We start from the raw sequence: 24,220 nt of genomic DNA, 5'->3' as shown, positions 1-24,220 counted from the left end.
CATCTTAGCTATTGCCTAGAATCAAAATGCTGAAGATGGAGATCACTATAAACCAGGCTGGCCATAAAAAAAAAAAAAACAGAGAGAGAGAGAGAGGAAAAAAGAATCACTTTAAAGCAGACAATATGCCGAACACCCGGAAGCACAAAACTTCAATCCAATAACTTGTTTGTCATTACTTTGTTAACACTGCAGAAAAAATGAGTAGAAAATGACTCGTTAAACCTATGCAGATATCAATCAGCCCTTTACAATGGACGTTATGGGAAAAAAAGAGCGAGTGAATCAGTTTTCTACATGATATACAGAGGAGAAAAATGAAGATATTATCATCTGACTAAGATTGGATCAACTTCGAATTTTGTTGAAGACTCTATAAGTGACAATTTGGAAAAGAACCACGTTAGAAAAAACATCAACTATCTGGCGTGTCATAGGAATAGGCCTAGATATTAGGGCACTTCTATAGCACCTTCACAGAATTTCCATGTTCCATCATCTTGTCTCTTCAGCACATACTTAACTAGGTAGGTGCTGCAATCAAGAAAAACGGCGACAAAAAGAAACAGAAGGGCAAAATCCAATTAGAGGCACAAAAATTCAAGACATAATAAGAAACGTCCAGCCACAGACTTGGTGTTCAAGATTAATGTTTATCTGGGTATGGTATGATGCTCTTTCATCTTACCTATAGTAGTTAGGGTTATCTTCCTGAGAAGCATCAACAAGCTCGGCCGCTTCTTCTAAGAGGCTTTCAATCGTAGCCACTTCTGCTCCATTCCAATCTGATAAAATGTCAGCTCGCAGGACAGACACTTTAAGCAATATAATCCTCCAATAACAAGATCTTTCTCTTGCTGTATCAGCCAAAGCTTGCCACTGTCAAAGCTAGCAAAAATTAGTATCAACAATCAATTTTCTTCGCCCTTCCTTTCATTCATCTGTATCTCAGCCCTCTACTAAATGAAACAGAAATTTTAAGTATTTCCAAGCATTTTACACATTAGGCATGTCATCCGTTACAGACAAACAAGAAATCAGATGGATAATGAATACCACAAAAATGTAACAACAAAGTTGATCGTAACAAGGAGGGCCTAATCATTAAATAATAACACATTCAATAATGCTGAATATGAAAGGTAGCATCAATCAACTTCACAGTCAAAAGCACAACATGAATTACCTGAGCAAGCATGGATTCATCAAGAACTTGAGTTAGACTATGTACTAGATGGCTAGGTCCCAAAGCTTCAGCTTTGATAGTTTGCCATTGCTTAATTAGCGCTTCTGCTTCTTCGACAGGCATTGGCCTCTTGTGCATATTAAAATGGGGGGTTGGTGAGGTAGAAGCTGGCCATAAATCACGTTGATTTTCACCATCCGACAGATGCATAAACCTTATCATTGCTAGAAGTCTCTTTAGTCCGTCAGTAAATTTACTTTCCTTGACACAAGCAGAACCTACATTGTGGTCTACAGAAGAATCTGCAGTCCACACAATGTTACCACTGGCTCTAGTGGAAGCCCAACGAGAACTAGCTCTTTCCTTGCTTGAGTTCACTCCTAATACCTTGAAGGAAGCAAATACGATGCAACCTAGAACTGTAACATATGTTATTTTTCCAAATATGTGTGATGCATGAGTAGAGTAACTATCCCAAAACCCATTGCGATGATTGCCAAGGTTCCTTTTCAACTGGGCAGGTGCCTCGCTGAGGTTGCTTCCATTGTCCTTTTTGCCAGACAGCAGTGAACTCTGCAAATCAGTAGGAGTCAGCTGCTTAACAGCAAACCCTAGATGAGAAGAGGAGTTTGTATATGAATGAGGTTCTTCGAAGTCTCTGCGTTCTAAAGCTACAGAGGCGGAGAGAGGTCTATGACCTATTGTAGGCAAGGTTTCTGGACCTTCTTTATTTCTCTTGCTTCCAGAAGTTCTCTTTTCAGCATTAAAGAAATTGACCTGCAGAGATATACATCATCCATGAGGAGTCTTGTCAGAACCAAAGCTACTACGTTTTCTGTTGCCTGTGATGTGTGATCTCACCAGTGATGGAGAACAGTCTTGAGTATCTGGAAATGAAGCAAGCACATAACCCTTCAGCCACATTTCCTGGTCAAATTCAGCGTGCAGTGTCAGATTAGAAATACGAAAAACTAAAAGTTTATCACTAAAAGGTAAGAAATGGAGTAAAGGTCTTGAAGCATATAGCTCACCGTTATATCTTTCCTAGTGAAATAAAAACAATTGAACAATCCGAATGCAAGTGTAAATCAACTATGATTAGGAGTTTCATGCATCAAACATCCATACAGCATCAAATATATCCTCGATTGAGGCTAGACCCCACACAGAGAGAGAGACAAAAGGGGAGAGAGATACCAATGATAGATTAGTGGCAGACACATCTACTATAGCCTTCCTCGAGACTGAATTATTAGAATTTGAGTTCAGCTCTAGCTGCTTAAGTTGTTTAACCGCCTCAGCTTCTGTTCCCTAGAGATTAAAAGAACGTTATTAAACTTTTGTGCTGCAGATATTTAGGGAGAACGTGAAATTAAAGATAAAAGTAATCTGTGCTGGAAGTAAGATTCAAAGTGTTCAATTACGAAAAGAGAAGGGCTGCTTATCATTAGAATTAACAAGACACAGTACACCTTTTTTCTTTGCCAACAGAAACAACATTATATTTCAATAGACCTAATGTTTCAACAGAGCAACAAGACAATAAAGATAACAACAAAGTCCAGAAAGAAACCAACCACTAAGAACCAGACTCATCCAACTCCTCTTCCTCAGAAAAAATTACCTGACCAAGAAGGAAGAGGCAAAAAGCTTCTTCAAATTTCAAATCAATGCCTTCAGAAGCTGTTAAACATTCACATATATTTTTTGCTTCATTAATCTGCATGAAAATATTATAAATAATTAATTTACACCAAAACTAAGAAAACGGGAGGGTAAAAAGAATGCAAAATAATCACATACATATAATAGAAATTGTAAAAAAAGGGGGTAAATTACTTTATCCCATAAGGTTTGGGAAATCAATTTGTTCCCTTGCGGTGTAAAGTGTCTCATTCAACTCCCTTGTGGTTTTTAACAATTAACCACCATGGTATTTTCAATCTTAATATTTGAAGAAATGATCACATGAATGGTGAAAAATTACGTTTCATTGTTGGAAGTATGCTTCACTTACACCTTAAATAGTTTTACAGTCTTTTAAGGTTGATAATATATAAGGATGATATTTTGAAAACAAATTTGTCCACTGAATCCCAGCAATATCCCCAACACAATAAAAATGTCCTAGATAAAAGTGAAGAAGACATTTAACAATGAAGTAGTTCATTAGTTTACAATCACATGATTACTTTAGTTAAAACTTGAATTAAAAATACTACAGGGTGGTTAAGTGGCAATTGAACAAATCATAAGGCGCTGAATGGCACACTTTAAACAATAGAGAGCATACTGATTTTTGGCCAAGTTACAAGGGGTAAACTGTAATTCACCCGGGAGATTACTAACAAATGTATCCATGCTAGGATGGAGTAAAAGGGGAAGAGAAAGATATCTGAAGAAACATGAAGTTTCAGAAATGCATATTACCAAATCCTTTTGCTTGCTAGAAAATCCGAGTGCCACATGAGCTATAAAAGCCCTATAGAAACAGTTTGAATCAATTACAACCCTCTGGTTCTGTGATTCAAGTGTCTTCTTATTCTTCCTTGTTGCAGCTAAGTTATGCCAGGGAAGAAGATCAACCATCTCCATAGCCAGCAACCTGCTGAAGGCTTGGTTTAGGAATGAAGGCCAATCCTGAACTTGACACGAAGTTTCAACATCAAGACCCTGTCTAAGCAATTCACGCAAAGCTGCAATTGCTCCTTGTCTGCGGTGAGCATTTTCAGGGGTTTGTGGCATGCCCAGCAGTTCCAGGGTGCAAGCAGGTGCGAGCTCCTCAAGAGATTGTTCAATCTAGAGATTAAGCACAGAAGGGTTTAAAGAGGTAAAGACAACGGAGACCTTTACTAGCAATGAGAGGTGATGTGATTAAATGTTCATAATAATTACTCATAGATTTGTATTGATTTTATGCTCAAAATCATATACATAATGAATTAACTTCAAATATTAATATGAAGTATAAACATCTAACTAATGAATGGTTCGCAAGCACATTAGTACATATCAATTTATGTTCTAATTATATTTTATTTAACAATTAACAATTAAGATAACTAAATAATTTAGTGTTACATATTAAATCTTCTAGGATAAGAAAATAAGGTAATAATTATTTAATAATTTGCAACTTTCCACTGATTAATTCATAATGGTGATTAACATTGACATCATAATTTCTTATTTCTAGCTTTGAAATTTTTTATGGCGATGGATGGATATTCAAATCACACTCTTTTATCCGAACAAAACACCAAACAGCCCTGAACATATTATTATTCACAATCCTGATGATATTTTAAACCCATAATGTGGACAAGAAATGGAAGATCCATATAACAAAAAGAAAATTCTGCGACAAATATATTAACTTCAAATAAAATTAATGAACATTCTATCAGTGTTCGCATTATACATAGAAGCAAGTAGAGTATAGCAGAGAAGATTGACAATGATATGAGGGTAAAGATAATTAACAGCAATACAGTAGCATACAAATTTGAGAAGCACAGTAAAATGATGAATATATAATATATTAGGGATTCATGGAAGTGGCCCAAAGCATCAGGTATCAGACTCTCTTCTTGAATAGTTTTCAGCAAAATAACCCAACTTCAGTGTAAATATGCAATTTCTCTGCCAAGGAAATTATCCTTTTAGAAGTCAATGAATGTTCCACAGTTCCAGAAGCAAGAGCATGATGTCTTACAATTACATCAGAAGAGTCAACGATTGATTTCTTTTTCATCTTTTCTTGGGCATGGTGGTTAAAGCCAAGTCTTCGTCTTGTAATATAATCTTTATGTAGAACAACAAATCAACAGCTAAAAAATTTAAGCAAATAAATTTAACATAAAGAAGTGTCTTACCTGTGATAGCAGTGTCATTTTTGCCAGAGATGGTCTACTTCTTAGAAGACACTGAGCACGAGCAAGAGCTTCAAAACCTTGAGACACTTTGTTCTTCTCAAAGCCAATCTTTGCAATCGCACACTTCAAAAAAGCATATATGATTAGGAAGTGTGCATGACAATACGGCTATAAAATGCCAGAGCAAGTTCCCAACCTCCCTGTTGACATTGATTACCTCAGCTAGAGCCATAGAAAGAAGCAAATCATGTGCATATGGCTTGGCCTCTTGATGTTGGAGACTTACACGTCCAATGTCAAGCACAAGCTTTGATTCTCCAACCTGTATTGAAATAACAGAAAAACTAGCAGTCAAAAATCTTCAGATGGAAAAATTAGTGCACATGAAACATATTTAAGAACTGGACAAACTTGAACATATGTCATGTCTACCTCTTGAAGAAGGCAAAGAGCACCGGGAAACCAAGACCAAGGAATACGTAGCGAAGCTTTAGGGGGGATCTTTTCTTTCAGATTTCCAGCATATTCTGGTTCAAAAAGAAGCTTATCCCTAACATCCATAAGAAGATCCTGCAAATCAATTATAATAGCGTAAGAAGAAAAACAACACAGATGACTTCATACATGAGATTTAAAACTAAAATAGTGCAAAAGAAAAAAAAAAGAAAAAGATCACAAAATATAATTAACATTTATTTATCTACCTGGCGAGATACAACAACATCCATGGTGTAACCTTCTTCAATTTCTGATTTTTTCAAAGCCATAACTGACTTAACAATTTCATCTTTCTCAGCTTTATCAGGAACTCCAATTAGCTGCAACATAATATGAAGCAAGTCGAGTAAGAAACGTCTGAAGAGGAAGAAAGGATTGGCATGAATGGGCATTACAAGGTGGAGATTTGAATATTTAACAAATGCTTTAATTTAACGTTTAAACTTCAAATTTAAACTTGAAATCATACAACTCAACACAGCTATGGAAACCAATCATCCCCTGTACCCAACCCACAATCAATTTTACCATAAATGCAGATAACCATTACAGGGCCTGCAAATCCAATTTGAACAGCGGAATTAGGAACAAGATGAAAAGTCAAGAGATGCCAATGTGCGAAGAAGTATATTCTATTGTCATATTCTCTTACTCAACGAAGATATCTTTGTAGGTCCTGTGTCCAATAAAATCGGAAACTAACTTTCCAAGAAAGATTCCACGCAGGTGAACATGGCATTGGAAGAGGGAATACGATCCTAGTATGAGAACGTTACATAGTATTTACTATTACCATGAAATCGAAACTTCAAAGGTGCAATAACATGTTTGCGACTGCTTAGAGCGTAACAAGTCTTAAACTGGTTAGACAGAAACCGGGTAAGCCTTCTGTTTGCAATAAGTTAAGAATGAAGAAAACCAGAATTACCAAATAGGGGCTCCAAAATATGACTGAGCTAACTTCGTAATTTTATAAGAAAACGGGTCCATCATGAAAACAGAACCGTAAACACAAATAACAGAAAGAGGTTTATCACCTGGTAGCAGGAAACTGGGATTTCAATCGTGGATTTCGTCTGAATATTATCAACAATGCGAGTATCAACTGCATTCGTTCTCCTCTTCCCACTCGAGATATCAGTCCTCTTCGCATGGGACCCTACACAAAAAGTGGAACTGCAAAACCCAGAGCCAGGTTCTGCAGGGAAGCCCGAAAGAAAGACCTTGTGATCTTCTTGGCATCTGATATTACAATTGAATCGAGAAATGCAATACGAAGAGGGAGAAATCAGTGCAGCATTAGCAACAGCCATGAGCTCTCATCCCAGAACCAAAACCCTAAAGTAGCACTAGTAGCGATCAGCTTGAGTGTCGCTTTTTCGTTAATTGGGGTTCCCAGAAAAGCTTCATTGGCGAAATTTTGTGAACTTCTGATTTAGCAACCATAGAAGCTAGCGTAGACTGTGGATGAGAAGAACGACATAATCAAGGCAGAGATCGATCTAGTGAAGAAGCTCCAGGGGAATTATTAGTTATTACATGGGATTACATAGAACTATTTGATTAGCGGGGTTTGTTCTTTGCAGATTATACTCCAAAGGAGTTAGATACCGTTTTCTATGTTGGCTACTGAAAAAGAAAAAACCGTTTGCTAAAATATATTTTTTTAAATGGCTGAAAGCAAAAATCAACATTATATCATAAATAATTACTATTTCTATTTCCTTCATATTGTAAATGTAAATATGCCAATACAAAATTTAATGAATGATCTTAAAAATGAAACTATTTAAAATGTCTGAAAATATTAACTATGTCCAAAATGTAAGTTTATGACAAGAAAACTACTAAAAGTTTAGAAAATATTGACGATAATTTTTATAATACAATACTCTTGGAAGTTTTTTTTTTTATTTTAATGTTTCAAAGACTAAGTTGCTAATATTGAAAAGTTTGAGTTGTAACTTTTTTTTATATAAAAATTATTTGATTTATAGAGAGAGAGAGAAAAAAAAAAGAAGAGTTAAGCTTTTTCCTTAAATCTTGAAAAAACATGTAATTTTTTTAATGTGTATTATATTATTATTTATTTACGGGATAGTGAACATGTTACCAGTATTATTTTCTAATAAAGACAAAATATTTTTTGTCAAATCTGTTGATTTCTTCAATTTTGATTTTATTTATGGTTAAATGGTATTAAAATGTAATGAATATTGAAAAAAGAAAAACAAAGATTAATGAGCATCGTAAACTATAAACTATTGTGTGAATAATATCATGGTTTCTAAACTTTTAAAATGTGTGAAAAATCATCTCAACTTTTAAATTTTGAGTGTCTGAATTATCGCCATTAAGTTAAAAAAATGGCTGTTATTTTTGTAATTGTAGGACCTAGTTATATGCTGATATAACATTCATCTTAATCTTTAAAAATTTTTATCAACTCAACAGCAAGGTTTTAAGCACTTGAAATTTAAAAGTTGATAAATTTTTTTATATATTTTAAAAATTTAAGGTTCAATATGCTATACGCAGTAGTAGTTTAAAGTTTAAGATATTCATTAACTGAAAAAATAAAATAAAGATAACTTTTGCATTCAATTCACTAGTTGACTTTTTCTTTTGACCTGAAGTTCATTACTTGACTTGAAACACATAGTAACTTCCAACAATAATAATTATATATATATTAATTATAGAGTGTAATATATCACATCTTATAAATTTATTTATTTTTAATCTGAGTAACAGATATGTAATAATTTTAAAATATAGTAATTATATATATATATATATATATTAATTATGGAGTGTAATATATCACATCTTATAAATTTACTTATTTTTAATCTGAGAAACCGATAATAAATATATTAATTAAATAAGATAAGAAGTGGATTAGGACATAAGAAATTTATAAGACTTACAATAAGTTATAAGGTAACATTTATAGAGTTGATTAGAAGGCATGTTAGTTTAGGGAACAAGATGGTAAGTGATGGGGTAAAATTTTACAAAAACAAGCTGGTTTAGGGAATAAATTACTAAGTGGTAAGATAAGAATGATCCGAAGATATGTTGTTTTGTGTTTCTATAAACAAAATCACATAAATTAATAAGTATTTATTGTAATTTTTATAAATTGTCTCTTATAAACTCATAATTTTATTTACAAGAAACCATTAATGTAGCCTTATTTTGATTAAATACAAGAGTATTTGAGTCTAATTTTTTTAATTTATAAATACAATTATTATAGTTAATCAAAATTTTTTGTTGGTAACAAAAATAGTTAACCAATTTTTTTAAATTATATAATATAGTTATTTCTCTTGTGCATGAAAATGGAGGAAGTAAGTTAGCGAGTAATAAAATAAAGATGATAAGAAGACTTGGGGAATAAGTCAGTGAGTGATAAAATGAAATTTATGAACAGACTAGATTAATCCTTATCTTAGAATTTAAAACCTTTTTACTTTTTATACAAATAGTTATCTACCTTTAGTTATTATAAGTGGACAAAAGAAAATTGTAGTATGAACTATTAGGTAATTCAATATTTAAAAAGGTTTGACAATATCTTTCTAATATCTCCTATACCTATTTTTACTATGTTTTTTAAGGGTACTTATTTGTTATGGTTTTATGGTGCTCAGTGATAATGTGATGTTGTTCCACATTTTTTTTGTTTCTTTTTTTCCTTTCTAAAACCAATTATTATAATAATAAAAAATAAATATTATAAAATTATTATTATTATATTAAATAAATAAATTTAAATTTTGAAATTTAAATTGAATAGTTCAAATATAAATTTAACCTGAACATTTCATAACTATATTGAAAAAATTAACATTATAGTTAAAAATATTTTATAAAATATTTTTTAAATTTTATTGATGGTGCACAAGTGTCCATTTATTAAAAATAATTTTTTTTCTAAACACGATTAAATACTAAATATAGAAAACACTTTTAACAAGAATTCAAACATTGTTTGCCACATTAAGAGCAGCCAGCTCATTTTGTTAGACTTAATCCATGCTTTAAATTGCTCAGTAATTTTTTTTCTAGCTTTTCAGTGTAGTTCTAAACTATTCTTGTCAAATTTTATATATGAATTGTTGAGGTCAAAATTCAACAAATTAAATTTATTTATTAATATAATAAAAATAACTTTATAATGTTTATTTATTATTAGAATAATATTTTGATTTTAGAAGGAAAAAAGAATGAAAAAAACTCATAAAACGATGTTGTAGTTTGCTCATACTACGCACGACAGTGCTAATCTTAGGATGAATATTGAAATCGAATTCATCTATTACTACTAGTTCCTATTATACTTACTCATGTATGTTTTCTTTTTATATCAACGCGTGAGATACACACAACTCTGACAATGCTCATCTTTATTCATAATTGCATTGATAGAAATTTCTTCTAATGCACCTGCACAAACACACATACATTTGTTAAATCATTCTACTTTTATTTAAAATATCAGTTCTCTTTAATAATTATAATTTCAAGGAATTTGAAATTTAAGGAAACATTTAATTCTTTGAATTGATTTTTTTATATAGAAATGTCACCTTTAATATATATTTTAAAATTTTTATCCAATTAAATTTTATGGTCAAATTTATAGCATAACTTTCAAATGAATACATTTTTTAATTATTAACTTTTTTTATTCCTCAATTATCAATATAAGTAAGGGCTCATTGATCTATACTATGTTGGCTATACTTGAAATGACTTTGTTCTTTTTGATCCTCACAAGGGCACTAACACAACCTCTAACTAGTAGAAGAATCAGAACAATCATTAAACTCACATTTGATACAACTTATATACTTTTATGTAGCTATTATGGTCTTGTTACACCACAATCTATAGTAAAATAATAAATATCATTACCAAGTGGCAAATATTATAATGGTTTATGGAGCATTTTAAACTATCAATGGTGCAACATCGCCTTAGTTTGACATACATTTAGCACAAATGGCATTTATGATGAATAGGTATTTTTTTCAAGTAAATCATAGGGAGAAAAATCTTAAACCATTTTAAAATACTTATGATAGCTTGTTGGAAGTCAATAGATAAGGTTATACTATTAATATTTATTTTGTTATGGAGTTGTGGAAAACTATTGTTGGGGAACTAATAAAAATTTGGATAATATTTTACATTAGGTCGTGGCCTTCTTTTGCAAGGCTATGAACTGTATTGGAGAGTTGTAGATGATGAATAATGATTGGATGAGAAAGATGAATTATGAGTTGGCACCCTGTAAGGATAGGGGCAATATTAAAGAACTTGTACATTTCTAGAAAATATTAGTTGTATTAATTTCTCATGAAGTGTTTGGGGAAGGTATGTTTAGTTATCAATATAATTTTGTAGGAGAAAGTGTGTTGACCCCATTGAATTGGTTGACAAAGTTGGCAAATGTGGAGGAAGAGGATCAAAAAAAGAACAAATGGTTGAGAATAGAATTGCCATATTAGTATACCTTCTCAAAAAGAAACTTCTCTGGTAGCTCTTCTCCTTCCACTCTGAAATTTGTTCTTCCTTGTAGCAGCCAGAGGAGTAGGAGTCATTGCATCTCCCCTCTGTGGTCTCTCAGAGTTCAAGCATTGGGAAAGTTGAGCCTATTTGTGTCAAGCACATATATTTTCCTTTCTCATTTCACATCAATTGGTATAAGAGCTTGGTATCATGCTTGTTTTACATTGCACATTTAATGACTAGTATTTCTTGAATATTATCAAAGCTCAGATATAATTTTTAGATAGATTATTTTATTTTTTTTTAAATTAAATACTTCATTATCACAAAAGAAGTTGTCACTCGTTCGTCAATTTGCACTTGTAACTTACAAATTGATCATACCTTGTAAGATTTTGAATAATGGTTGTAAATATAATTGTTGACAATGTTTTATGAATTTTTGCACACAAATTTTGTGGTATTATTTTTTAAAATTTATAACAAATCATTCACACGAATACATTTTTTAATTATTATATTTTTTCTTAATAATTAATATAAGTAAAGGCTTATTAATCTATGTTCTATTGACTATATTTGAGATGGCCTTGTACCTTCTCATTCTTACTAAGGCACCGACACCTCCAACTAGTAGAAGAATCAAAACAATCATCAAACTCATATTTGATGCAACTTATATGTCCTTATGTAGTTATTATAGTTTTATCACACCACAATCTATGGTAACAAATTATCACTATTATTACCGAGTAGCAAAAATTATGATGATTTTTGTAGCATTTCGGGTCATTAATAATGCTATGATACCCTACTTTGACAATATGGTATCTACACTTAGCAATAACAACATTAGTGATGAAGGGCTATGCTTTTGAGTTAATCACGAGAAGAAAAATATTCAATTATTTTAGGATACTTATGATAGTCTATTGTATGTCAATTGATATCAAAGTCTGTTTCACATTAATTGATATTATAGCTTGGTATCAAAACCCATTTTACATCACAAATTCAATGACTTGAACTTCTTGAAAATTATCAAAGCTCATATCCTTCTTAAAGAAATTATTTTACATTTTTATTAAAATTGAACACTTCAACATCACAAAGAGAGTTGATACTTGTTAGTCAATTCACACTTGCAATTTACAAGTTAACCATAGCTTGTAATATTTTTTATGATATTTTTAAAAATAATTATCAATGGTATTTTATAAATTTTGGCACACAAATTTCATGGGATTACTTTTTAAATTTATAGCATATTATTGACACAAATATATTTTTTAATGATTATATTTTTTTCTTAATTACCAATAGAAGTAAAGACTTATCGATCTATGCTTTGTTAATTATAATCAAGATAGGTACGTTCTCATTCTCACTAGTGCATCGACACTTCTAACTAGTAAAAGAATTAGAAGAATAATTAGACTCACATTTGAAGCAACTTATATATTCTGATGTGGCTATTATGGTTTTGCTACATCTATGATAAAAAGTTATAATCAACATATATTGTTTTTTGAGCAAGTCATGAGGAGAAAAATCTCCAACAATTTTAGAATACTTACGGTATCCCATTTTTCTTTCCATTTTACATAAGTTGGAATTAAAACCTGGTTTCAAAGTTCGTTTTACATCAATTGATATAAGAGCTTGGTATCAGTACTTGTTTCACACTACACATTTCATAACTTGGAGTTAGTTGAATATTATCAAAGCTCAAATATCCTTTTTAAAGAAATTATTTTATATTTTTAAAGATTTAATACTTCAACATTACAAAAGAAATTTTCACTTGTTAGTCAATTTCCACTTACAACATACAAGTTGACTATACTTTGTAATATTTTGGGCAATAGTTGTGAACATGGTTGTAGATGATGTTTTATGAATTTTTACACGTAAGTTTTATGGTATTATTATTTTTAAAGTTATAGCATGTCATTCACACGAATACATTTTATAATTATTATCTTTTTTTTTTCAATTACCAATATAAGAAATAGCTTAGTGATCTTTGTTTTGTCGACTGTACTCAAGATGTCCTTGTACCTTCTCATCCTCACTAGAGCACCGACATTTTCAACTTGTAGAAGACTTAAAACAATCATCAGACTTATATTTGATGTAACTTATTACTTATATACTCTTATCCAGCTATAATGGTCTTGCTATACTACGATTTACCATAATGAATTATCATTATCATTACAAAGTGGTAGAAATTATAATGGTTTATGGAGTATTTTGGGCTGTCAATTATGTAATGACTTCCTAGTTTGACAAGGTGTGCTTACTCTTACTCCTAGCATAATAGCATCCGTAATGAATGGCTTTGTTTTTGAGTAGGTCATGGGGAGAAAAACCTTCAATCCTTTTAGGATACTTGCAATAGCCTATTTCAGATCAATTGATATCAGAGCCTGTTTCACACCACATATTTAATGACTTGAACTTTTTGATGATTATCAATGCTTATATTCTTTTTAAATAAATTATCTGTATTTTTTTTTAGAATGAATACTTCAACATCACAAAAGGCATTGTCACTTAGCTTGTTAGTCAATTTGCATTTGCAACTTACAAGTTGATTATACCTTTTAATTTTTTGCATGATAATTGTAAATATGCTTGTTGATGGTATTTTATGAACTTTTACATATAAATTTCATGGTATTATTCTTTTTTAATTTATACTCTCTCCGTTAAAAAATGTAAGGTATTTTTAACCAAATCTCACCTCCAATAAAGTAGTTACCTACTTTCCAACTAATTCTATCTTTTCATATTTATCCCTATTAAACACCCTAAAATAAACATAAAGTCATTATTAATAGGGGTACTTTTGAAAAAAGATAATGATTACACATCGAAAGATTAAAAATGCCTTACATTTTTGAACATTCAATTCCTCAAAAAATGCTTAATATTTTTGGATAGAGGGAGTAGCATATTATTCAAACGGATATAATTTCTAATTATTATCTTTTTTTGTCAATTACTGATATGAGCAAAGGCTTATTGATCCATATTGTGTTGGCTGTATTCAAGATGGCTTTGTTTTTTCTCATTCTCACTAGGACATCAACACTTCCTCCAACTAGTAGAAGAGTCAGGATAATGATCAAACTTATATTTGATGAAACTTACATTTTCTTGTGTGGTTGTTATGGTTTTTTTGTACCACAATCTATGTTGCGATTTAAGTGGCCAAATATTATATTTTTTTATACATTTAAATTATAGAAATAAACTTATTCATAAATATAATTATTACAATTTACGTGAACTTCTAAAAATAAGTTACATTTTTAATTACTTGTAATCTACATTAATTGTTCTGTGTATTCAGAATTGAGATCTCTAATCATTACAGTAATTTTTTATTTAAATATATTTTTATATTTATAAAAATAACTTTATTCATAAATATAGTTATTACAATCTACCTTAACTTTTAAAAATAAGTTACATCTTAATTACTTGTGATCTACATTATTTGTCCTATGCATTCAAAATTCAGGATATCTAATTATTGCAATGATTTTATTTATTTAAATATATTTTTATATTTATAGAAATAACTTTTTCATAGATATAGTTATTACAATTTACCTGAACTTTTAAAAGTAAGTTACATCTTGGGTACGTTATTTGTCCTATGTATTCAAAATTAATAATCTCTAATTATTGCAATGATTTTCTTTATATATATATATATATATATTATATTTACTATTTATATAGTTTATGTAATATGATGATGATAAATATTTATTAATCAAATAAAAATATAATTCTTAAATTTTTCCCAATGAATTAACTTTTATATTTTAAATAAAAAAATCTAAACTAGTTGTTTAAAATATAATTATATTTTAATTTTGATAAATACATAAAAGGTGAAGGGTGAAGGGTGAAAGTATATTTTTATTTTTAAACTGTTCTACGTGAAGCACCAAGTGTTCTACGTTATTTGTTATAGCAATTTTGTTTTTAAAATAATTAAATATAGCTCATTTGCCTTTAGCATTAAATATCCAACATTGATCGATAAAAAGTTGGCTATATTTAAGTTTGACTAAAAATGTTGCCTATTATATCAAGTAGATTTAATTTAAGATGTACTTTTATTACGTTTTAATTATTTTAAAGTTAAAATTGTTATGACACAAATAGTTTAGTTTATTAGGTGTTTCTTGAAAGTAATTCAATAAAAAAAGTACACTTTAGCTTGGATTCACTTAACATGACATATAGTATTTTTAGTGAAATTTTAAGTCGCAATCAGTATTTTTAATAGTGAATGTTGATATATTTAACATCAAGGGTAAAGATATTAAAAAATATTTTAGAGATAAAATTGCTGTGATGACTGTTGGTACTTCTCAGAAATCAAAATAATTTAAAAATAAAAATGAAGCTTAATCAATACCTAAGTAGCATCTAAATTTTTTTTTTTTTAATAAATAGTTGACTCGGGACTATTTCATCTAGTTAGTTTTCTCCGTCAACCAAAAAAAGCCGTTTCCCGCCTTTCAGCAGCAAAGAGAAGAGAGAGTGCCTTTCATCGTTGAGATCCCAGAACCGGAGACTTCTTCTGCAAATTCAGGAAACAAGAAATGGCAATCGGGCGCGGGAAGAAGAAGGGTGAAGTATGCAAGGAGCCAATACCAAATCCAGAAGCTGCAGAGCGCTTGAGGCTCAAAGGATTGGCCTTCTCTAATGGAATACTTTCTGGAACCCCAGCCAATGCCTCTCTTCGTCTCAATCCTTCAAACACTGTGCTTAAGCATCCCGGCAAAGACATTGTCAAGAAATTCCAGCGAAGGAACAAGTTCCTCTTCTCATTTCCAGGTCACATTGCTCCCATCGGCCGCGGCGGCAAGATCGGTGACCTCAAGGATTTGGAAAAAAAAAACCCCGTTCTCTACGTCGATTTCCCTCAGGTTTTTTCAGCTTTTTCCTTCAACGCATTTTGAAGTTTCAGTTAATTTATTTGCTGTGTTTTTGGTTCCCAAGCGTCATGAGAATTATGTCAAGGTTGGGGTATGATTATGAAAGCGGAAGTCGTAACATGGACATTAACTGGACTGCCAATTGTCTCATCCTTAAATTTGAATCACTATTATCGTTGCAAGTTTACAGTATGAACGCACCTGCTTTCTTATTTTCAAGCGCATGTTAAGATGGCCGTCGATTGATTTGTGCATGTTCCTATAAGCTTTTTTGGTTGGTCTAAGTCTCGGTGATGTTAGATGGAAACCAGAGTGTAAAAGAAGATATATGTTTTTCATTGATTATATTTTTTTTATAATTTTGGAGCATCTTGAGCACTCTATAAATCTGAGAAGTGCGAATTTTTGATTTTTTTTTATTTTTATTATTACAGTGGATCATCTGATCTGATGCGCATTTACATTTTTTCAGGGCCAAATGAAGTTATTTGGAACCATCTTATATCCAAAGAACAGATATCTAACTTTGCAGTTTTCTAGAGATGGAAAGAACGCAATGTGCGAGGATTATTTTGACAATATGGTTGGCTTATTTCCCTTCCTATACGCTTGTTTCTTCTTCACGGCTCTTTCTGTGCATGTGTCACTATTAACTCTATGAGCTCTGATTACGGAAGTTAATCAAAACAAGCTGAGCATTCTGATTTGGATTCAACATGAAAAAAAGGTTGTAAACCTGCTGCTGTAGACATGATTTATGCTTGCAACCATTAGTCGCCAGATTGCATCTTCTGCAATTTGCAGTTATCCCTCCCCAACACCCATCTCGGCAAGGGTTCATGAATGTAGTAATTAGGAATGCTTTTGAGAGTCTGATCGCTGATATCTTTTCCCTACCAAATCAGAAAGACATTATTTTTGTCAATTTTGTGATATGTATCCCAATTGCAGCTTTTATTCTTGTACCTTTTGGTACATATAGGTTTAATAACTATGCATTTTTTCTTTCCCCCATCCTCTTTTGACTTATTGTTCCTAAACTAAAAATGACGCGCTATCATTCCATGCAACCTCTTCACACCCATGTCCGTTATTCACAGTATCTAGATTTCAGATTGTATTTTCAGATGCATGGTGGATTGGGAGGAAAGATGAAAACCCTGAAGAAACCAGACTTGAGTTTCCAAAGGAACTGTACGAGGTAAACATTGTTGATCAATGACCGTTTCATGGCTTTGTAAGAACCAGCTTTTTGTTTATCTCGTTTGGAATAATGAATAATGGGAATAAGACCTTTTGGCCTGATTTTCTTTTTTTCTTTTTTATTTTTTTGCTGCTTCCAGGGACAGCAAACTGACTTTGAGTTTAAAGGTGGAGCTGGTGCAGCACCTGTAGTTATTCAACGTGCTGCCAAAATCAAGATGGAGCATGCAAAGAAACAAGAAACACCTACTGAAACTGGTCTGTCAGAGAGACAAAACATCTTGAAAGATACAATGGAGGTGGTTCCAGTTCATCATTCGGATAGAACCGCTGGAAAAGCTTACAAGTATTAGCCTTTTCTATATTAATTTACCTGATAAGAGATGATTTCCTGCAATGAATTAAGAGAAATTTATATTTCTGGAGGTAATAAGGCATTACTCACTTCGGTTATTATTATAAGACATCTTCAACTCTTTCACACATATCAAGAAAAGTTATTTTTTTTTTTCCTTTGATATCATAAAAAAGGAGGATGTACATTCAGTTTTACCTTCAACTTTGAATAATAATGTAACTACATTAAATACCTTCGCGCTAATCAAGAAAAGGTAAAATTTTTTTAAAAATCATTTAGTTATTACAAGATGTTCTGTATTTTGAACCAAAAATTATTTCTGAAATGTGTTTTATAAATAGGACTGGGGGAAATATGTCTTATATGCTGATTAAGTGATTGATCTAGTTTACCTATCAAAATACACCAATGTTATTTCTTTTTTTAGTGAGGCTTCTTAGTGATTAAACTGGTCTGGCTGGCTTAAGTTGAAATTTGTCATCTGAGACGGAAACACATATTCATTTTTTCTATCGCTTCAGATTTGCAGAAATTTCTTCTGGTTTGGACAGCCCTGATGTTTCTGTACACAAAAAAGCGGTGAAAGCTAAAACTGCTGTGAATAATCATAATAGTTTAAATATCCTTATAATTGATTTGATGGCTCTCTAACATTTTTCTCTTTTGGATTTTATTTTGAGCATTGATGTCTTTGCTTGCCAACTTACCTGGAACTTCAGAAATATACTCACATTCTGTGTTTTTGGTGCACCTCTATGTTATTAACCTTAATTCGTAGATACAGAAAGAAAATCCATATGCTCTTGCAGTTGATATTGATCATGATGTCACTTTAAGAGAAACTCAACTCCTCCAGAAGAATAGAAAGTATGCTTCAGGAACAAAGTCCAAGAAACTGTTTCAATGTTCTTTGATGACTCCATCTATAGAAGTCTTGTTCCGTAATCGCGGTTCACTTGTTCCGGCTACCATACCCGCATTGTTCAAGAAAGTGGAGGAACAGGTAAGCTTGCAGAATATTAACATGGATATCAAGTGCAAAGTAGCTGTGAGAAAAAATGTTAGGACGGTTCACATCTCTTGCATTTTTTTACGAATTTCTACTATTTTCATGTCAACGTTAAGTGAATCTTTAAGTACAAAACAACGCTATGGTAAATTTAAGTTAAAGATTTTCAGATTGTACGCACTGGGGCATCTAAGATCTATGATGTTTTAAGGTTTTAGTGGTTTAAATATCGGATGACCCAAAAAAAAAGGGGGGGGGTGTTAAATATCTGAAGGAAATAACTGACTTCTTTTTTGCCAATGGAAAAAGCTAACCTCTTGCGATGGTTTTCTGAGCCAGTAAGCTAACCTTGTACATTACAATGTAGGCCGACAATGATGACATTGAAGAATTTTCGAGTACTTCAAAGGTGAATATTGATTGTTGTTGAGATCTCGCATGCTAGCTCTCATACACATTCACCCTAGTGGCTACAAAACTATTTTTTCATAGTTGATAATTTACAGCAGTAGTCGACATTCTTAACCAGATATTTTACTGATTGCATTTATATTTGTTTTATATAGGAAACTGATGGAAGTGATGAAGACTGGGCTCATTGAGAGTGTGATGTCCCTTCCCTCGTTAAAATGGTTGAACTGTAATGACTTTCCTGAACATGCCTCGCTCTATCTTCATAAATATAATGGGGGGAAAATATGCCATTGTAATCAGGAGATAGAATGAATTTCTTGTAGGTAACGTTTATATTGGTCTATTTGGGTAGACATTTTAGATTTTAATTCTCACATTTATTTAAAATTCTTTATTTAAATAATATAACAAATTTTAAATTGAAAGATAATAGAAAAGGGAGTTGTGAAATGAAAATGGAAAGAGATGAGAGGATTAGAGTAGTTAAAATTTTAAATAATTAGAATGTAGGAGGAATTTGAATTCACGAAGGAATTATAATAAAATATGGATTTATATTTGGATCCAATTTAAATTCATAATTTTTTGTAAAGTTAAATAGTAGATTAGTTCACAGTTAAATCTCTATATATCCAAATGCAGCATTGACGTTTCCTTTGGTCGATATTACAAGAATTAAAGATTGAGAGACTTACTACATTTTGATTGAGGCACTTGGTCGTTATTACAAGAATTAATGAGGGATTTAGTCCTTTTTTAAAGGACACGTTCTTTTCTGCTACATATTTAGTGGAATTTGAGCTCGATTTCTTATGACTTAATTTTTGTTGAGAGATCTCTTGAGAAAATTTAGCTCGATTTAGTCCCCACTCTAGTTGTAATTCCAAAGAAAGATCAGATGAATATGAAATTAATCTGTGTGATTAGAGGATTAAAATGAAATTAACTTTACGCGCAAGATGATGAAAATGCTCTTTGCTTATTTAAATAAAACATCCTTCTATCAACAAGTTATAGTTTAAATTTTGACAAGTCAAAAATTTGAAAATGCTTAACTTTAAAAAACAATTTGTCAAGATTTGAATTACAGCTTGTTAAAGGTCAAATTATGACTTTCTGTCAAAGGACCAACAACTACTAAAGATGACAACTTGTCAAAATCTAAACTATAACTTGTTAAAATTTGTTGTTCAATGGGTGATTTTTTTTTAAATAAAAAAATGGTTTTTTCATTGGTTTGTGCATAAAGTTATTTCAGTAATTTCAGATTCTTTTAGTATTTTTTGAAATTAAATCCCTTGGTGGGATTTTGATGGAAATTTACTTTGTTGACTGGGAAATTATTGAAGTTGGTGACTGTCAATTTTCCCTTGGTGGAAGAAGATAGGCAAAAGCTAATCCGCAGCAATAATATCATATTCATCGACATTTATATCATGTTTAGAGAAAGCAAATTTGAAATCAAAGTCTTCTGGAAACCCCAAATCACAGAGTGCAACCTAAAACTAGTGTACATATGCTCTGATATATCTGCTTTATAACATTGTTTCATTCATCATGTTTTAGTTGCTTCACCTATATTGGTACCTGTAATATCTTTAAATTCAAAGTTCATAATTAAGAAAGGTGATGCCCTGCAGATTGACAGACAATGTTGCATAAGATGTTGATCCCAAGCCAAACTTTGCTTCTAGGAAACTAGAAACTTATCAACCCTTTCATTTGTTGCCCTGGACAAGAACTTCATGCAGATTGGGGGCTTAATCCCAGCAAGAGCAAGTATTGAAGCAGGCAGAGTCCATATTCCGTCCCCACATATCAAACCAGAAGCTACTGCTGGCCCGAAAGCATCTGCTTTGGCCTTGTTTACCTTTTGCCAAACGAACAATATCAGACTTCCTACACACATGCCAATGGCACAGAATGGCCCAATGTAGAAAGGTATGGCCATTGCAGTTGGAGATGGCATGAACCACCCTCTGTGTCCCATTAAATCTTTAGTCAAATTTATCAGAATGGCAGAGCCGAAGAATACACAACACAGCAGGAGACAGTTCTTTGGCAGAGTTGAGAAGCCGTCCGCACCTTCGATGGCCATGTTCCGGTACAAAATTGCATATGGAGTGGGGTATTCACTTTTAGGAGTCCCAATGTCATCCAATGCTTTGTAAAGCACCCAAAAGACACAAGGAGAGATTACACAACCCATTGTTGTGCCAATTATTTGGCTCACAAACATCGAGCGTGGAGAAGCCAGGGTCATGTACCCTGTTTTGAAATCCTGCATGAGGTCAGAGGCTGTGGAGACTATATTCATCATCACTCCACAGGCTTCTAGAACCGCAAGAACCCCACCATTTGATGCTCCGGCCCATGCTCCAATTATAAATATGGCAAGCTTTCCATAGGTGGATGCAAGTGACCAGTCTGTTAGTCCACAACCATAAGCATTACAGAATGATAAGGTTGGAGCTAGAAGGTAGATAACCAGCATGTGGTACCATTTTAGCTGGTGAAAGATGTATGGAAGAATGGCTACAGAGACAGCAGAAATTGAAACGTATCCTGCAACTGCACACCATGTGGGGATTTGATCTTTGAGAAAGAGTTGGGTGCGGCGTTGGAAATCAGAAGATTGATTAGGACTTGAACAAGAATTCTGATCTGCAACAGGAAGAACATTCTCTTTTTGTTTGCCTCGGATTTTTTGGTACGTGGCACAGAGGGCATGGCCTAGCACTTTGAGTAAGTTATATGAACCATCTCCCAGGATCATCGATATGGTTATGAATATCTGAAACCAAGGAAAAATACATGGCAGGTAAACAGAGGGGCAAGAGGGTATAAGCAGCAATTATATGCTTTACACCATGAGACTTACCTTGTAACCTTGAAGACCTCGAATGCTGCTGACTTCAAGGTCTGCGGGATACCAGTCACCCTTTTTGTTTTCTATGAGAGGCCACATTAGTCCCCAAGAAAGAATTCCTCCTGAGAGCATTGATATATTAATGATACGTGGGCAAATCATTCCCACTCCAATGTAGATTGTGGAGAAATCAAAGTAAAAGCTGCAAACGAGGAGCGGCTGGAATGAGCACTTCTGATGGTTTAAGATGGTGCTGAACTTTAATATTTGTCAATCTCAAATTAAATGTATGTGATCAGTAACAATGAAGGAGATGTGAGGACATACCGGTGCTTGTAAGCTTTGAGCCCCAGGGAAGGGAAGGCTTGAAATCCACAGTGATCAGAAGCTACATAGAACCATTGAAAGAAACCCCATAAGAAACTAAAAATGCAGAATTTACCCAACACTCTCACATGCTTCCTGGAGGAGCAGAAAAGAAACATTGAATTAGTTTGGATGTGTGACTTTTCGGGCGGTCAAACATAAAATTTCAGAGTCTTATTTTTTTTTTAAAAAAAAAACAGTGCACACTTGGCTAATTTGGCTCCTCGAGGAGTATGAAAGCTGTTGATTAGGTGAGCAGCTGCAGTGCCACTTGGATATGTCAAATTGAAGTCAACGATCATTATCTGCAATAAAAGGTAAAGGATGAAAATTAGCAATATTTGTAAGCCATAAAGCGTCACCTTTTTAACCCAATTTCCTTCGCCCAATTCAGGCCAGGTCTACAAGCTGCATGTGTAAATCTTGCAACAAACATTGAAAAGCAATAAGCGGAGAAGAGGTTTCTGGAGTTATCACAGACCTGCTTGGGCAGGCAAACCAAACTGAAGCTGGGCAAATTGATGGGTTCAGATTCCAATGTGAGCTTCAGGGATGACAAGGATGGAGGAGAAGATAAGGAAGGATGGGTTAATAATTTAAAGGGAAAATTAATCTTTTGTTTTTAACTCGCTTGAAAGTCCTTCAAGGATTTGAATTGAGAAAAATTGAATATGAAAAAAATTAATTAATAGAGTGTGACGATGTATGAATAATATTTTTTAAAATTGATTTTGATAATTTAAAAATGTTTGGAAAATATTTTCAGAATCAATTTTGAATACAAAAATTACAATAAAGGACATTCATTTTTATAATGAAATATTAATAAAATTAACCTATGTAAAAAATAAATCAATGTATTAACTTGAAGTAAATTTAGTTACATGTATACTAAATATCAATTATGATACTCTCGAAACATGATGGCACATAGCACTTAATTATGCTCCGAGATCTCAATGCTGCCCTTGGGTTCTAGAATTGATTCTAGAGATTATCCAAACAGGCTTCAAACATGATTTGGTGCAACTCCCTTCCTAAACTTTTGACTTGTCCCTAATCTTTTCATCATTTTACATTTTTGCTCCCGTCATCCAAAATTCATCTGAGTCATCTTATACAGCAAAAATTGTTAATAAAAGTGATAAAATTCCTGATCTATTCTTCCAACTTAATTCCTCACAGCTTTTTTAGTAAAACTTTAAAAAAATATTGCTGTCGAAGACAGTTGAAGTGGAAAAGGGGCGTAGGTTTCACCCGAGACAAACAAAGAAGAAAAGAGCATTACATGAGGAAAAGAATTAAAATAGTAAATTAACTCTTAAATTATAAATTTAAGAATATTTATGATCTTAAACTTATGTTTTATATAATATTTTCCTTTAATTTTTGAAAACAGTACAATTTAACCTCTATTATTAATAAAAATTAACTTTAACTATTAAATGATCAGAAAATGATAGAAAATAACTTTAAAAATTACAAAAAGAATCAAACTGATCCTTTTGTATAATTTTTGGGTCATTGCATATATTTTCTGTTATTCTTTTTTATAATTTTTAAAGTTTTTTTATGATCAAGTTAGGGACAAGATTGTATCACTTTTTTAAAGTTAAAGGAAACATTGTAAAAAAATAAATTTAGAATTTCAGATGCTCCCACTTCTATAATTTAGACAGGGAAAAATCTGAACTACAAAAAATGTGAGCAATGAACTCAGCACAGCTACAGAGACAAAAAGAAAAGCAGAACAAGGAAAAGACGCCGCTGCAAATAGGGCTCCTTTCAGTTCACATTCACATTAATTCACAATACATATAATATGTTAACCAATTTGTCATCATATGTGAGCATTCTCATAAGCTTCTTGAGCATCCCATGGGATTTTGGGATTCTGAATTCTGAACAACAAGATGAAGATGGAGAAGATTCACCATGAAAATGAAAAGTTT

At 32.2% G+C, this 24,220-nt stretch overlaps 3 protein-coding genes across 6 annotated transcripts; 1 reads left to right on the top strand and 2 right to left on the bottom strand.

The window, feature by feature from the left end:
• Positions 1-91: 91 nt before the first annotated feature.
• On the bottom strand, positions 92-7,154 carry LOC129318481 (plastid division protein CDP1, chloroplastic). 3 transcript variants are annotated; one of them, XM_054963283.1, is made up of 13 exons: positions 6,597-7,152; positions 5,766-5,879; positions 5,494-5,631; positions 5,279-5,383; positions 5,062-5,184; positions 3,617-3,985; positions 2,811-2,906; positions 2,384-2,497; positions 2,048-2,113; positions 1,187-1,963; positions 689-879; positions 473-534; positions 92-189 (listed from the first exon to the last, which is right to left on the bottom strand). In XM_054963283.1, exons 1-13 carry the CDS (start codon positions 6,870-6,872, stop codon positions 176-178), a joined length of 2,445 nt encoding a protein of 814 aa, XP_054819258.1. In that variant the 5' UTR covers positions 6,873-7,152; the 3' UTR covers positions 92-175. The 3 variants fall into 3 exon arrangements, with proteins under 3 accessions (XP_054819258.1, XP_054819249.1, XP_054819268.1); XM_054963274.1 differs by having other exon boundaries at positions 92-534; XM_054963293.1 differs by lacking the exons at positions 92-189; positions 473-534 and having other exon boundaries at positions 752-888; positions 6,597-7,154.
• Positions 7,155-15,614: 8,460 nt separating this feature from the next.
• On the top strand, positions 15,615-20,837 carry LOC129307709 (DNA-binding protein RHL1-like). Its single transcript, XM_054948578.1, has 9 exons — positions 15,615-16,040; positions 16,522-16,632; positions 17,164-17,250; positions 17,393-17,598; positions 18,132-18,230; positions 18,394-18,613; positions 18,987-19,028; positions 19,186-19,259; positions 20,674-20,837. Exons 1-8 carry the CDS (start codon positions 15,714-15,716, stop codon positions 19,219-19,221), a joined length of 1,128 nt encoding a protein of 375 aa, XP_054804553.1. The 5' UTR covers positions 15,615-15,713; the 3' UTR covers positions 19,222-19,259; positions 20,674-20,837.
• On the bottom strand, positions 20,416-22,813 carry LOC129307700 (probable metal-nicotianamine transporter YSL7). 2 transcript variants are annotated; one of them, XM_054948563.1, is made up of 5 exons: positions 22,750-22,813; positions 22,476-22,573; positions 22,230-22,364; positions 21,915-22,104; positions 20,416-21,827 (listed from the first exon to the last, which is right to left on the bottom strand). In XM_054948563.1, the coding sequence occupies exons 2-5, from the start codon at positions 22,568-22,570 to the stop codon at positions 20,724-20,726; spliced, it is 1,524 nt and encodes a 507-aa protein (XP_054804538.1). In that variant the 5' UTR covers positions 22,571-22,573; positions 22,750-22,813; the 3' UTR covers positions 20,416-20,723. The 2 variants fall into 2 exon arrangements, with proteins under 2 accessions (XP_054804538.1, XP_054804542.1); XM_054948567.1 differs by lacking the exon at positions 22,750-22,813 and adding an exon at positions 22,631-22,745.
• Between the last annotated feature and the right edge of the window lie 1,407 nt (positions 22,814-24,220).

This window comes from Prosopis cineraria, unplaced genomic scaffold (genome assembly GCF_029017545.1).
Source record: "Prosopis cineraria cultivar Desert tree isolate PC_DT_omini unplaced genomic scaffold, ASM2901754v1 PC1, whole genome shotgun sequence".
Lineage (NCBI taxonomy): Eukaryota > Viridiplantae > Streptophyta > Magnoliopsida > Fabales > Fabaceae > Prosopis > Prosopis cineraria.
The sequence above is the reverse complement of the archived record's forward strand: the minus strand, read 5'-3'. Positions and strand labels throughout refer to the sequence as shown.

Excerpts from the sequence above, each read along its gene's own strand:
- LOC129307700 (XM_054948563.1), bottom strand. The coding sequence starts at position 22,570 with ATGATCGTTGACTTCAATTTGACATATCCAAGTGGCACTGCAGCTGCT. Across the intron at positions 22,365-22,475 it reads CGAGGAGCCAAATTAGCCAA|GAAGCATGTGAGAGTGTTGG; the intron begins GTGTGCACTGTT and ends CTGCTCCTCCAG. Across the intron at positions 21,828-21,914 it reads GAGGTCTTCAAGGTTACAAG|ATATTCATAACCATATCGAT; the intron begins GTAAGTCTCATG and ends CCTTGGTTTCAG.
- LOC129318481 (XM_054963274.1), bottom strand. The coding sequence starts at position 6,872 with ATGGCTGTTGCTAATGCTGCACTGATTTCTCCCTCTTCGTATTGCATT. Across the intron at positions 5,632-5,765 it reads ATGTTGTTGTATCTCGCCAG|GATCTTCTTATGGATGTTAG; the intron begins GTAGATAAATAA and ends ATTGATTTGCAG. Across the intron at positions 2,114-2,383 it reads CTGCCACTAATCTATCATTG|GAAATGTGGCTGAAGGGTTA; the intron begins GTATCTCTCTCC and ends GAATTTGACCAG.
- LOC129307709 (XM_054948578.1), top strand. The coding sequence starts at position 15,714 with ATGGCAATCGGGCGCGGGAAGAAGAAGGGTGAAGTATGCAAGGAGCCA. Across the intron at positions 18,231-18,393 it reads AATAATCATAATAGTTTAAA|GAAAGAAAATCCATATGCTC; the intron begins TATCCTTATAAT and ends TTCGTAGATACA. Across the intron at positions 19,029-19,185 it reads AATTTTCGAGTACTTCAAAG|GAAACTGATGGAAGTGATGA; the intron begins GTGAATATTGAT and ends TGTTTTATATAG.